Source organism: Parasteatoda tepidariorum, chromosome 10 (assembly GCF_043381705.1).
Source record: "Parasteatoda tepidariorum isolate YZ-2023 chromosome 10, CAS_Ptep_4.0, whole genome shotgun sequence".
NCBI classification, from domain to species: Eukaryota; Metazoa; Arthropoda; class Arachnida; order Araneae; family Theridiidae; genus Parasteatoda; species Parasteatoda tepidariorum.
In genome coordinates, this window is record NC_092213.1 from 87,345,686 (window position 1) to 87,361,432 (window position 15,747).

Genomic DNA, 15,747 nt, shown 5'->3' on the forward strand with positions numbered 1-15,747 from the left:
ATACGCTTCACTTTTGCGTTATTTTATATAAAAAGTTGCACGTTGATAATTAGGTAATAAATTTAATTGAAAAAATATCTCCCACTGAAAAAAAAGCTAAAAATTATCACTCTCCAAATATTAAAACAGTATACAACATTAAGAAAGGCTGTGGCCACTTGCTCCACTTAGTAAACCTGCCCGATAAAATCAAAAAAAGAGTTATTTTTTAAAACCACTTTTTAATTGACATATGCAAAATATTTCAACTCTTTTTTTAAAAAAGATTATAACCTGGCAGCTCTCCGGGCACAACGGTGTTGTTTATTCCTTTGCGATTGCAATTATCTTTAAAGAATAATATTGTCTTCGTGAAAATAATATAATTAAGTAAACACAATACGTACTCTAAAATTATCCCTTTCTGTCTTCGCTTTAAAGATGAAGGAAAGTGTAACATCATAATTAGGATGCTAGTATTTTCTACATGAGCAATAACCTACTAGAGATTGTTTGTGGTAGTAACTTTGAAAATAAATAATAGTTGAAGTCAAAGTAAATAATTTCATCTCATACGACTTATTTTTATCCGAACTAAATGGTTATTTTTACTGCAGCTTTGTGTCCAATTTATGTGCATTCAGAAATACACCACACCAATGGGGACAATTCAAATTAAATTGACGTGCAGATACATGCAGTGAGAATGCTCTATTTAGTCTCTCGACCAGGCTTTTGAAATTATTTTTGCTTGCATTAGTTTTTTTGGCAACAAATATTTAGTTATAAGTTTCGGTTTCTGTTTTCAATTTTCAGAAAATATTTGTTTACTTAACGTATGCATATTGATGTCACAGATAATCATTGAATTTAATCAAGTTTAGCTTCTCCTATTATCATGTCTAATAACATACCTGTCTAAGTTAATTTTAGCCAAGATCTGAATGTTGCTAAGACGGGAATGTTTACTTTTCCCTAAGGTAAATTCCTTCATTTAATTAATATAGCCATTTGACACCTATAAAAGGTGTAAAGAATATTTATTTAGTTACACTTTTTGCTATACTTAGTGATTAATAAGAATTGAATAAACTGTCATTAATGAAAAATTACTTTTTGATGTAATCTTTTTTTTTTTTAGTTTTAGTTTAAAAAATGATGATAATATGAATATGATATAAAGTAAATAAAAAATAATTAACTACTTATTTTTTGCAATCGATTGTAAATCAAATTAAGTAGATATGTTACGAACTAAATTTCAAAGATCAAGATGTGAGAGGGTGTTTAGTGTTAAACACAGTTTTGAATGAAATTAAATATTCACTCTCAAATACTTATTTAGCTAATTTTCTTCACAATAGGTACAAAATTTAAGAACAGTATTAAAACAGTTTTGCTGTTTAGAAACTTTAAAAGCTTTTCTTTAAATAACCACTATATACCCAATTAGAAAAAAAGTCATAGAATTTATTCATCTAGAGATTTTATTTTTGTGTGAGATTTTTATTAATATTCCACAGTATTAATAGAATATAATAGAATTCTGAGAAATATTTTTACTTTTTTATTTACAAAAAATATTTCACAAAGCTGTGAAATACTGATCAATATTTTTACAATATAGGGCACAATATTTTCAATCCATATTTCAACACAATATTTTTAAACACTAGAAGCCAACTAATTAAAAAGCCAACCTTTATTGGCTTTCTTAATTTTTTGCCTGAACTAACATATGTGCGTTTAAATTCAATTTATTGTACGCTGTTAAGTAAAAAATATAACTGAAACTTATATTATGATGCATGTGATGTTAATAAATAGTTAATAGTTCTCGAAGGACCGAAAATATTCCGAAATTTTTTTACATGTGTTTTCAATAGTCCTCGTATTTTTCTAAAAACTATGATATTTTTTTTTTTTTGCAGTGAAATATAAAAAAAATCAGAAATGTGTATGTTTTTTTTAAAACAAGTTGCTAAGAATATGAACGAAAAACAAAAACGCAACATGCACTAAGAAATTAAAATGCCGTAATAATAATTTCCACAAAAAATAAACAAATTTTAATAAAAATGTATTCATTCCTGTTATGCGTGTTCTGCTCAGTAATGAAATTAAATTTAATACTGATAGTTCTGTACGTTATATTAGTTATAAATATAAAAAAATTCTTTATTGCACATTTTAATATATTTCTATAAATATATAAGTGTCTTCAAATCATAAAATTTTCCACTGATTTGTCCTCAAATCATGGTTTAGGAATCTGGTTGTCTTACTCAAATGTCTTCAGCAAATTGCAATGATGCTTTATGTGACAATCATTCATCATCAGCATTGGCACGACAGCCCTTTGTGAGCCTGGGCCTTCCTCAGAAGCTTTTCCCATTCTGCCCTTCTCCCAGCAATTGATTTCCAGTTCTTTCCTTTTAGAATTGCAGAATCCTCATCCACACAGTCTTTCCATCTCTTTTTGGGTCTTCCTCTTGGCCTACCAACCAGTTATGTAATGGCACAATAAATTAAAAGCTATGTTTTTAAGTTACAGAAGTTTTAATTTCTTAAGGTAAAACTTGGCCTTTGGAAATATTATGAATAATTTTCGTTTTTATTGACATGTATTTAAAACAAATGAAAATGTAAGAAAGGTGCTATCGAATTATTCAATACACTAATTTTTTTAAAATTACATATGAAATGAATTTTAAACTTTTTGATAACAATTTTATCTAATAATTGAAATTTTCACAAATGTATTATAATTTATTAATAAAAAAGTACTGGAGATGTGCAAGTATAGAATAAAAAGTGCTTATGTTATTAAATTCTATATAGTGAAATCAAAATAAAGAAGTTAATTTTCTTCAATTAGTGTTGTTTTTTTTAAAAATTTTTAAACAATATTTAAAACTATAGTGTGCAGAATAAGCATCTCATTAGTGAATCTTTTTATTGGAAAAAAAATATTTTTTCGTAAAATAAGACAAAATTAAGAAAATGGAAGAAGACTAGAGAGTTATTTATGACCCCTATCGATATATTTATTGTATTTTTTATTTATAGGTACCTTAAAAAACTTGACCATTTATGCCACTCACATTCCCATTTGCTTTTTAATGTTGGTCTTACCCACAATCAGTTAGTATACATGTTTACCGGAAATTCAATTTATTTGGACAAATAGTGCCTTTATTTATTTATTTTTTTCTCCTTGTACCTGAAAATCAAGATACTTCAAATTAGGGCTGAAAAAGAAAAAAGGTTTGAAACATATAAATTACAGTGTAATTTGAGAAAATAAAAGAAGTAATAGTATCAATAATATTTGAATGAATGTTTTTTAATATTCTTTATTAATTTTATTTAATTATAATCTAAAAATATCTTTAAAAAAATACATCTCTAAAATTCTATTACAAATAAAGTATATATTTTGGTGGCAAGGGCTTGACAAGTAGAAACTGGGCTGTTTTAATTATTAAAACAGTGTAAAAAATTTGCTTGAGTCTATTATGACTTCTAAGAGTGGTTTCAATGGTAGAAAATTTTTATAGATTAAAAAAATAAAAGTATAGTTTTAAAACCATGTACCAATTAACAGAACTTTTAAACATAAGATGTGGTTATTAAATAATTAGGCTAACAAAAAATAAAAATTTTATTTTATTATTTGTGAGTTTGTTTTTGGAAATATTGCTCTTATATACATAGCTGCCAACTGTTCAGAATTTTCGGATTTGTTCCTAATTTTAAAATGAAATCTTAAATTTGTATAAAAAATCTGAATTTTCCTGAAATTGCGATATTTTTGCTTTTAAACCAATCCCTTGTTCTGATCACCTCTGATGATTGTGCAGAAGTCATTCTTGGTAGCTTTTTATTGGAAAACACTATTCCAACAGTTGTTGATCATATCACTAAATTGAATCTTAAACAACTATCATTATTTTTAAAAAAATGTATTGTAGTATTTAAACACTTGCATCAGAAATATTTGTTTATGATGCAGACTATTATTTGCCCGTGCTTTATAATTTGGAGAATAATAATTATATATTAATAGGTAATAGCTGTTTTTAAACTATTATACCGATATTCCTAATTATAAAATATGGATATTATAAACCTCCCACAAAAGATAGTGCTTATAGTTTTGTTTTGCTATTACATAAGGTATTCAATGATATTTTAATTAATGTTATTATTTAATAGTTAAATTTTTGTCTTACTCTCGTAATTGGCGTGTTTAATTTTGTCTCATATGGTGTTCCTAATTTTTGATTTCTAAGGTTGGCAGCTATGTTATAACACCATATTTTGTATTTGAAAATGTATTATAGTTAAAAATTTTTATTTTAGGCATTCTGATCACATAGAAACAATGGCATTTTCACACGACGATAAAAAAGGAGTATTTGATTTTTTTGTCAAAATATTAAAAATATTTGACGATTTTGTTTACTACGAAAACGTCAGGGGTCATGTATCGAAGGCACCTGAAAACGTCAGGAAATATGTTCTTCAGAAGTGTAAAGGAGAAGACCTACTCGAGTATTTTAAAAGGAGAAAAAACTATTTTATAGTTGAAAACAACAGAGTTGCCCTGAAAGGTAAAAAAAAAATTCCTTCTCGTCGAGGTGATGCAAACGCACACTCAGCGCCACCCGATAAAGGTGAGGAACAAAAGAGCGAGGTGATACAATTTAATCTGGAATGCCCTCCCGAGTCAACTCCTCCTCCATCGAAAGAAGATGAAGAGAGGGAAAGGTATGAGAATTACAGCATTCAATACTTCAGGCGATATTTAAACAGAAACAAGAAGGTCAGGGTAGAGTGGATTGCTTTTAACGACCTCCCAAAAAAAGTCAAAAGGTTTCTGCACAATCATTACAACAAAAAAGTGAGGTCATTTTTCATGAGCTTCCCCACCGAATTCACCATCGACGAGGCAGACTGCGTTTCTCTTCGGACGGTGTCTTCGGCTGTGTGCAAGCAAACTGTGGAACCAGAACAAGTCGTGAAGTCAGAAAAATCTGAATGCGGTGCTGCATCGAGTGCAGAGGTCCGAAAAATCGTGTGCCTTTTCGAGTGCATTACGTTTTTCGTTAAGATTTTACACCAAAAGCAGACACCCTATGCCATAGATAAGTTAGGTGGATATCTTTCTCAAGCGCCTGCCCACGTGAAGGATCACATCAAGTTCGCGCACAAGACATTTAACAATTTTTTTAAACATTCTCCAAAAATATTTCAGACCGATGTCCCTGGGAAAGTCGCCCTCGCGCCATCCCACGACAAGGTTTTGAGAAGTCTTAAAGAACTTCTCAAGGAGGCATTAAGTGATCCTCATGATGACTCTTTGAAAGATGCTGTGGATTCGCTTTTGCAATCTGAATCATTTAACGGTAGAAGACCCGAGAATAGAGAGGGAACACTTGCTTGCAAAATGTTTGAAGAATCATCCCTGCTTTATGTGAATTCAACTGGCAGAATCATACCAGAAGATAGTTTTAATCATAATTGCAATAAGCGTCAGAAAAAGGTTGATGTAAACCAATTTAATATACAACCAAAAAACACTGATGATAATGTTAATAATGATTCGTTTCGAAATTTAGATGAGTCTAATATGAGATTCAAAAATTATGACCACGAAGCACAAAAAGAAAGTTCTTATAAGTATGATATAAAAGTGAGTATTGCAGACAATGAAATGATAAACGAATTCTCTGATTGTCTAATTCAAAATTGTTCAGTTTCTGAAGGAAATGAGGAACCTTTATTGCTGTCTGAAAATTCGACAAAAAGATTAATTCCAGAACTGAAGAAAATTACTGTGTGGGAAGATAGTTTGTATTCGAAAACCACACAATCAAAAAATGAATCTCTTAAAGAAAATGATGCAAACGTGACATTAAAACATAAAACTGATGCATACATTGAAAATGTGTGGGAAGATAATTTGTATTTGAAAACCACGCAATCGAAAACTGAATCACTCAAAGAAAATCATGCAAACATGTCATTAAAACATAAAACTGATACATACATTGAAAATCATGCAAACATGTCATTAAAACATAAAACTGATACATATATTGAAAATGATGCAAACATGACATTAAAACACAAAACTGACGCATACATTAAAAATGGAACTTACAAAAATGAAGTGAATGCTACCAACAAACTAGAAGATGTTATCAAGACTGAAGACTCAAAAGAGAGAATCGATGAGTATCCAGAAGAGCATCTTTTAAGAGAAAGCAGAGTTAACTTTGAAACTTCTGAAAAGTATAATGAATCCCAGATTACTATAAAAATGAACCTTACTGTGAATTGCAAAGAATCTGAACAAAACTTAGAGTGTACAAAAAATACCATCGTTTTAGATGACATTATTCTAAAATCACCGAAAGAAATTGGCGATGAAGGGAGTGACTCTGCAAATAATCGAGTGAGTCAAGAAGTAAAAATGCTCGATTGTGACTTCTCTGAAAGTTCAAATGGTTTTGCTCATAGCATTGCACACATATCAATCAAAGAAATTGATAAGCTTTTGCAAAATGATGAATTTAACATTGCTAAACTTGACAATCAAAAAAAGTCTGATTTTACATATGAAGGTAACTCAATTCAACTGTCACCCAAATCAAATGAGACTAAGTTTGATTCTAAGTGTAAGGAAGATGAATTAACCTATTTAGACTTACTGTCCCACGAATCAAATGAGTTTTCAAGTTCGTATTCTGATGATAATTTGGGAACCTCAGATAGGACTGATAATTTGACTGAACTGTCTGAAGAAATTAAATTTTTGCAGAATAATGACAAACCCGTTGAGAACAAAATTAAAATTGAATCCGAATCAAATGAGACAAAGATTGATTCTAAGTGTGAGGAAGACAGATTAACCTATTTAGACTTACTGTCCCACGAATCAAATGAGTTTTCAAGTTCGAATTCTGATGATAATTTAGGAACCTCTGATAAGACTCATAATTTGACTGAACTGTCTGAAAAAATTAAATTTTTGCAGAATAAGGACAAACCCGTTGAGAACAAAAATGAAATTGAATCCGAATCAAATGAGACAAAGTTCGATTCTAAGTGTGAGGAAGATGAATTAACCTATTCAGACTTATTGTCCCACGAATCAAATGAGATTTCCAGTTCATATCCTGATGATAATTTAGGAACCTCTGATAGGACTCATAATTTGACTGAACCGTCTGAAAAAATTAAATTTTTGCAGAATAATGACAAACCCTTGGAGAACAAAAATAAAATTGAAAACACAGTTACTTCGGATTTTGATTCTTTAAGAGATACAAAGTTTGAAATTGGATGGAGTGACTCAGCAGACAATGATTTTTTTAATGTACACAATCAACCTGGAGTTCAAGAAAAAAAATTTGAAAAAAATGCCCACTCCTGTGAGTTTACCGATTCTAATCATTTCATTGAAAGTGTCACTGACAATGAGAACAATCAGCCTTCACAAAATGATGAACTGAAAATAACTATTCATGAAAATATTGAGTACGAGAAAATGTTTGATTCAGGTTATGAGGAGGACCTTTGTTTAAATGTATTGTTCGATACATCGAATGAGAATTCATGTTCTGACGATAAATCTGAAACCTCAGAAAATGCTTATGACTTCACTGAGCTATACGATGAAACTGATTACACTCATCCTGCAGTTCAAGAAAAAACTGTGCCCATCCACAAATTTGCTAAAAAAACTGGTTCAAATGATATTGTTGATAGCGTCAATCAGATCAATAGAATTAACAGGCTTCTACATTATGATAAACAGACAGAGACTGAAAATGTTGAGAACAGTATAGTTGATTCTGGACATGAAGATTTCACCTGTTTGTCTCATAAATCAAATGAAAATTTAAGCTCTTTTTATGACGATGATCGTACATTCAATATATCATATCATCAAGAGAAAAAGTCAAATCATTCTACTACAGATTCAATTAATTGTGGTAAGTTCAAAAAAGAATTTTTCAAAAACATGGAAATGGGTTTAATTTCAGGCGAAAAAGGAGTTGATGAGTATGACAGTGAAGCCGAAATCAGAATGTTTGTCAAAGAACGAAGTTTAAATGTAATTGAAAATAAAGCTGTGACTAAACAAGCACAGCTGATAGATGACAATTACTCATTCTTGTCAGCTGAAGAATCACCTGCTGTTGAAAATGCTTTAGAGCCGTCATTTAATGAGAATCATTTTCAGAATGAAGAGCTGGAAATTTCTGATGATAGTACTACTTTACTAGGAATCGATAGAAAATATAATACTTCTGAAATTCATGTAATTCCAGAATTGAGCAGAAAACAGAATGAATTTTCTGATGATAGTACTACTTTACTAGCAATCGATAGAAAAAATAATATTTCTGAAATTCATGTAATTCCGGAATTGAGCAGAAAACAAAAAGAATTTTCTGTTGATAGTACTACTTTACTAGGAATAGATAAAAAAAATAATATTTCTGAAATTCACGTAATTCCAGAATTGAGCAAAAAACAGAATGAATTTTCTGATGGTGATGACAAGGTTTTTTTAAACGATCTAGTCAATGTTGCTGAAGCAAAGAGTTTGGTACCTAAAACATATCCAAGCAAGTGCATTTCAACTGATAGCATTTTAAAAACTGATTCTAACAAGACAGAAAACGGAGACAACGCACCAAGATATTCAAGCGTTGGCTATCCTTTGCAGACTATAAGAGCTGAAGTGACGCTTTTAACATCTCATTCTTGCCTGGCTCAAACACGTATTGAATCCCGATTGCAAATCATATACTTCGTCCAATCTGTGTTTTTTTGTGAGGAACATGAATCTTGTTTAGATTGTTTCAGATGTTTAGCTGTGGGTGACAAAGTATCTTGTTATATCTCCCTGTCAGAAATCCCACACAAAATATGGATTGCCTTTATGGTTTCCAAAGAGGGTGAGCATGTATGCTATGCAAATGAGGATTCACTAAAGACAATGAGCTTTGACCTGATAAACAATCAGGATAAATCATTCAACTTGTCAAAAGAATGCATTGGAATGGATGATCGTAATTCCAGATCATCTACTTCAATGCCAGAAAAGGATGAAATTTGCAATTTACTAGAAACTGCATCAGTTCAGAGTGAGACACTTTGTCTAAATGCTTCAAATTTGCAGTTGAGTGCTATGCAACAATTTAGTGCTTTTAAAGAACTCAACAATTGCCTTATTAATGGTATAGTATTTGAAAAAGTTACCGATACAAGAGAATGTAGCTGTCAAACAGAAGCAGTGGAGAACAGATGTCGACAGAGCAATCCAATAACTTGCCAAACGAATGACATTTCTTTAACTAGAGCTGAAATTATGTGCCAAACTGATTTTAGCAGTGATATAAAAACAATTAAAAATACAACCAACACATATTCCCAAACTGTTTCAACAGGAGAAATAATGATTATGGAATATTATCATCTCTAATTAAATATTTACTGAAACTTTTAAATGTTAAAATATTTTAACTCTGGATGATTAAATGAGTGTAAATGATATTAAGTCATAGCTGCCAACTGTTCAGAATTTTTCGGATGTGTTCCTAATTTTTAAATCAAATCTGATATTTTTATAAAAAATCCGAATTTTTGTAAAATTGCTGTATTTTTGCTTTTAAACCAATCCCTTGTTCTGATTGTCGCAAGCGCGCTTCCTATGATTGTTGTGCAGAAGTCATTTTTAGTAGCTTTTTATTGGAAAATACTATTCCAACAGCTGTTGATCATTTCACTAAATTGAATCTTAAACAACTATTATTATTTTTTTAAAAATGTGTTGTAGTATTTAAACACTTGCATCTGAAACATATGTTTACGATGTAGTTTAATATTTACCTGTGTTTTAATAATTTGGAGAAGAATAATTATGTATTAATAGGTATTGGTTGTTTTTTAAACTATTATACCGGTATTCCTAATTATAAAATATTAATATTATAAATTTCCCACAAAAGATAGTGTTTCTAATTTTGTTTGACTAATTTACATAAGGTATTTAAATATATGTCAATTAATGTTATTATTCTATAGTTAAATTTTTATCTTATTCTTATTATCGTAATTGGTGCATATAATTTTGTCGCACATAGTGTTCCTAATTTTTTATTCCTAAGGTTGGCAGCTATGGTTAAGTTAGCTATCACATAATAAAAACTTCCTGTGTATCCATTGGACAAAAAAGTATAGACAAGAAGTTTTATTTTTGAGATTTGGATTTACTCATTATTAACATTTAACAGTGTATATTTAATGAGGTAGTAAAAACCCAATAAATAGTTGCATCAGTTTGATTGCTATCACCCCTTTTAGCTATTTATTCGTTTAAACAAAAAACAAATAAAGGAGAGGTGCTTGTTTTCTGGAAAGAATCTGGATTTTTCCCTACCTGCGCTCCAGAAGTTTCCGGAAATCTTTGGTCCAGAAGTTTCAAAAAATCGATCACATCTATGTATAAAAATTCTTGTATATTTTTTTAAAAATATTAGAACTAGAATTTATACTTGGCATCTTTCATTTGTAAATATTTTTTTCTGGTAGAATAATAAGTGTGATTAGAGATAGAAATAAACTTATACATAATTATTCATTTAAATCATGCTGTATATAATTTATTTTGAATTCAATGTTTTGAAAATATCAATGATTTAAATTTATAAAGAGATTATGCGTCTTTATTGATTTTACTCAAGAAATTGATTTTACTCAAGAAGGTGGAACTTAAAAGCACAGTTTATTTTATCTGTTTGTAAGGGAGAGCCAGAGAGATACTTTACGAGGGTTGCTATTTATATTTCTGGCCTAATAATAAAAAACAAATATGTAGGATCGAAATTGGTTTTATAATATTCTCCATGATGATCAATACACTTTTGCATTCGTTTGAACCAATATTCAAAGCACTTTTTCCAGTCCGATTGAGGTAACTCCAAAACATGCGTTTTGAATGCATCAACCGCTTCTTCGGGGGTCGAAAATCGTTGTCCACGTAATTTCTTTTTGATGTGTGGGAATAAGAAGAAGTCACTGGGGGCCAAATCAGGGCTGTATGGCGGATGACCCATCAGTTCGATCTTTCGCTCCGTCAGAAATGCCTTTGTTTGAGTCGATATACTCTGGCTCGCATTGTCATGATGAAGAATGATTCGCCTGTTCTTCTGCTTTTTTCGAATTTCTCCGATGACTTCTGGCAAACAAATGGTCGTGTACCATTCAGAATTGACCGTCCTGCGTTGCTCTAACGCCACTGTTGCCACATGACCGTTAATGCCGAAGAAACAGGCAATCATTTGTTTCGATGTGCTTCTTCCTCGAACAACTTTTGTTGGTTTTGCCTCGTCTTGGAAGACCCATACAGTTGATTGCTGTTTTGTTTCCGGCTCATATGCATAGATCCATGATTCGTCACCTGTGTAGATGTTATACACAGCCTTTGATGTACCTTGAACGTATTTTTCCAACATTTCCTTGCACCAATCGACACGAGCCTTTTTTTGAGCGTTTGTCAGATTATGCGGGATCCAACGCGAACAAATTTTTTTTACGCTCAAATGTTCATGCAATATTTTATTGATGCTAGTCATACTAATGTCCAAAGACGCCTCTATCTCACGGTATGTCACATGACGATCTTGCTTTATCAGTTCACGCACAGCATCGATCTTTTCTGGCACAACAACGGATTTTGGACGACCTGCACGGGATTCGTCCTGGATCGAACATCGACCACGATTAAATTCGTTATACCAATTTTTTACAGTGCTGTAGGATGGCGCTTTATCGCTGAATAAAGAATTAAGTTCATCGAAGCACTCTTGTCTTGACAATCCACGTCGAAAGTTATGAAAAATAATGGCACGAAAATGTTCACGATTCAATTCCATTTTTTGAAAGAGAAGAACTTTTCAATTTACTGTCAACAACACAAATAAAGCTATAATGGTAAATCGTCTGTTGAATTTATGTTTAAAAATATCAAACTTTCGATTAAAATCGTCTGCGGTCGCCTAGCAACACTTACTGTTGCCAAGGCCAGAAATATAAATAGCAACCCTCGTATAAGCTTATATTCAAGATTAATATTCATTTTTTTATAAGTAAATAGTTATTATAATCATAAACTCAAGAAAGAAAGACATATTTGTAAATTTCAATTACTTCTCCAGGTCATCATAGGTATGTGTAAAATTTTAAATATATTTTAAGTAAACTAAGAAATATTGAGAAAAAGAAAAAAACTTGTTTAAATTTTTTTTCTAATTTTTCGATTTAAACTTCTTTTTTTTTTTTTTACTCAAGAAATTTTCCGGAATTTTTACTTGGGCTCACGATCACCCCTGATAATGGCTCTAGGCTTTGAGCCAAAGAAATTAGTAACCCTAAAGCCTCCTTATTTTTGACTATTCATTATGATACTTTTTGTAGACTGTTTTGATCAGACTTCCTCCTTGCAAAAGAATTTACTTTTCAATAATAGGTAGTTTTTTTAAATATAAATATAGGTATACTTTTTTAATAAATAAAAAAACAAAATTATATTATATAAATAACATATTCCAAAATATAAAAATATGTAAATAAATAGCGGGATTTGATGATAAATGTGGTTTATCGTAATTGAAGAACATGTGCAACATTTTATGGTAAATTTGCTAAAATAAGTTTCAAAATGCATCGAAACATCCAGATGCTATTTCTAAATCATCCAAAGAAAGCCATGTAACCGTAACATCTGGCAGAATGAAGTGATTTTTTATGCAATGAATCATACAATATGCAACATATTATTTCAATGTTACTCTTAAACATAGCATACTACAAAAAACTTTACTTTTCAATAATAGGTAGTTTTTTTTAATAAATATATGTATATTTTTTTAATAAATAAAAAAACAAAACAAAAAATTATATTCTTAAAAAAGGGTAAAAACCAAAAATTACTTAGGTGCACCAATGTTTAATGTACATTTGTAATGTTTAAATGTAAAAAATTTAAATGAATAAAAAGTATTTATAGAAAATATAAATAACATATTCCAAAATATGTAAATAGATTATTATTAAAAAATTAATGTCATTATATTATTAATAATGGGCTATCATTAATTAAAATTAGAAATAAATTATTATGTTCCCTTTATTTGCTGGAGAAAATTGGATTTTTTTTTTTTTAATGTTTGATAATTTATTTATTTCAGAGTATGTAAAATAATTATGAATTCTAAATGTAATTTTTGCATTTCATATTCATTGAAATGAATGCAATTATGCAATATATTTCATTAGAATATGCCACATATTCTTTAAAAGCTGATATGTGAGAGTGCTAAAAGTATTTATGGTACTGTGATGAAGTCCCCATTCCAAAATCACTGAGTAATTCAACTGTTTTCATTTTTTAGATAACGGCTATTTTTGAAAGGAAAAAAAATAGAATAGCTGAATTTACTTGCGCTGGCGAAATGGAAAAGTACCATTTACATTTAGTATTAACACTAAAAGTTATCTGAAAAGGTATGAAAAATGTTTTTCTATAATTGTGCAACAATTATATTTATTCTATTCAACAAATTAAAATAACTTAAATAATTTTTATCTTGAATTCTAATATAATGCCCACCCGACATGAAATCTCACTAGTTAATGAATTCGGTCATTTATTGAAATACATTTGTATATGTTAACAGGGGCCTGTCTAGTTTTTTCTGAGAGGTAGTACCTATTTTGTGAAAATGTTGTCATAATTTGTGAACAATTAAAAATTATATTAAAAAATCAACACATAAATATGGATTTATCGTTTCTTATGGGATAAAAAAAAACAAAATTTTAAGAAAATGTATTTTGTGAAACTATTGTTTTTCCTTTAAGTTGAATTTGTGAAGGTACAGGTAGTAAATTCGGCCTGGACAGACCCCTGGGTTAACCATGACATTTTCTCAATTATCAGACTAGAACTACACGATTTAAAACTGCTTTGTTAATTCATTAAAATTGACTATAAGTGAAGTATTTCAGAGGGTCAGAAATGACCAGTCAATAATTTCTGGTCACAATAAACCTCAATAGGGGCAGCCAAAATGTGGTTAATCTTAAATGTCAAAATTCCCAGTTTTAAACTTTCGAAACTAAACTATTATTACAGTGTATTCACTACAGCGCAAGTATCTCGCATTAAAAAATGATTACCGCGAGAAATTCGCGCATTCTATAAATCAATTTCAAAATTAGTGAATTTCTTGCATTTTGGAAAAAGCTTCGAATTACGCCATTTAGAATAAAATCCGTTTCACTTTTCTTCTTGAATCTTTCATTATTTCCAACATCTGCCCCATTATCTAGCTTCCCTATTTACCAGTATTGTTAGAAAACAACCATGGAACCCCTTTCAGAACACATTTCTCTGCAACCACGTGTTTACCGTAAGTAAGGTTATTTTCATGTAAGACGTTCAAATTTTTTATGCACTTATGTAAGATGGACAAATACCTTGTAAAGGCAAAATATTCTATGATGATGCACCAAAAATATTCAATACTTTAAAAAATAGAAGACGTTAAAAATGTATTATAATTAAAGAAATAATTTTTTTTCAAGAGTTTTTGTGTTTTTTTTAGTTTTTAGAAATATCCCTGAACTTTTTGAAATCTCACCCTGTTTTTGAGAAAGGGTGAGACATTCTCACCCATTTTTTTTCTAGGATGAAAACACTGTATTGTATCATAAGAAACAGTACTAAAACCTAAAATTTCACACATTCTTATTGTGGCACCGTGTTTATTTTGGAACTCGTAGTACTCAGTGTTTTCACTACAGCGCGAGATCGCGAGAATCTCGCATATTTTTTTATATTCTCGCATTAAAAAATGATTACCGCGAGAAATTCGCGCATTCTATAAACAAACTTCAAAATTCGCGAATTTCTCGCATTTTGAAAAAAATTTCTCATTTGCGCCATTTAGAATTAAATCCGTTTCACTTTTCTTCCTGGATCTTTTATTATTTTCAACATCTGCCCCATTATCTAGCTTCCCTATTTACCAGTATTGTTCAGAACCTTTAAGAACAACAGAACACCATTCCTCGGAACCTCTTTCAGAAGGCAACCACGTGTTCTCTGCAACCACGTGTTTACCGTAGGTAAGGTTTCTTCATCTAAGACGTTCAAATTTTTTGCTCGTTAATGTAAGATGGACAAATACCTTGTAAAGCCAATATCTTCAACTCCAAAACGGACAAATGAAAATGAAACAAATGTGGGTAGAAACGATCAAAACGAAACAGATACGCATTTGAGCAACCTAATGAGAATAGCTGATGAAAAAGTAGATGTAGAACATTTTCCATATGATGATGCAGCAAAAATATTCAATGCTTTAAAAATTAGAAGACGTTAAAAATGCATTATAATTAAAGAAATGATTTTTTTTTTTCAAGTCTCATTGAGTATTTTTTTTTTTTTTTAAATTTTTGAAATCTCACTTAACTTTTTGAAATCTCATCCTGTTTTTGAGAAAGGGTGAGAAATTCTCACCCATTTTTTTTCTGAGATGAAAACACTGATAATCGTTCTGATCTGTGGACAACTGACATTTTGAACACTTTTTTGGTGCACAAGTATAATAAAGTTTTGACAAACAAATTACACAGTTGCAACTTTCTACTTTAGAATACAAAAACTTGTTTGGAGAAAGG

General features: G+C 30.2%; 2 protein-coding genes across 5 annotated transcripts in view; one reads left to right on the forward strand and one right to left on the reverse strand.

The window, feature by feature from the left end:
- Positions 1 to 540, reverse strand: part of LOC107448433 (RND transporter family member dispatched) — a 51,277-nt gene extending 50,737 nt beyond the window's left edge. For 2 of the 3 annotated variants that reach the window (XM_016063647.3, XM_016063617.3), the window contains exon 1: positions 387 to 540. The gene's annotated coding sequence lies outside the window, so the exon portion shown is untranslated. The remainder of the gene's footprint in view (positions 1 to 386) is intronic. The other variant, XM_016063625.3, reaches the window with a different exon arrangement.
- A 227-nt stretch (positions 541 to 767) lies between these two features.
- LOC122271178 (repetitive organellar protein) lies at positions 768 to 10,713 on the forward strand. 2 transcript variants are annotated; one of them, XR_006226227.2, is made up of 2 exons: positions 768 to 959; positions 2,248 to 2,853. XR_006226227.2 is itself a non-coding variant. In XM_043051583.2 (2 exons), the coding sequence occupies exon 2, from the start codon at positions 4,367 to 4,369 to the stop codon at positions 9,482 to 9,484; it is 5,118 nt and encodes a 1,705-aa protein (XP_042907517.1). In that variant the 5' UTR covers positions 768 to 959; positions 4,345 to 4,366; the 3' UTR covers positions 9,485 to 10,713. The 2 variants fall into 2 exon arrangements, 1 of the variants encoding a protein (XP_042907517.1); XM_043051583.2 differs by lacking the exon at positions 2,248 to 2,853 and adding an exon at positions 4,345 to 10,713.
- The last annotated feature ends 5,034 nt before the right edge of the window (positions 10,714 to 15,747 follow it).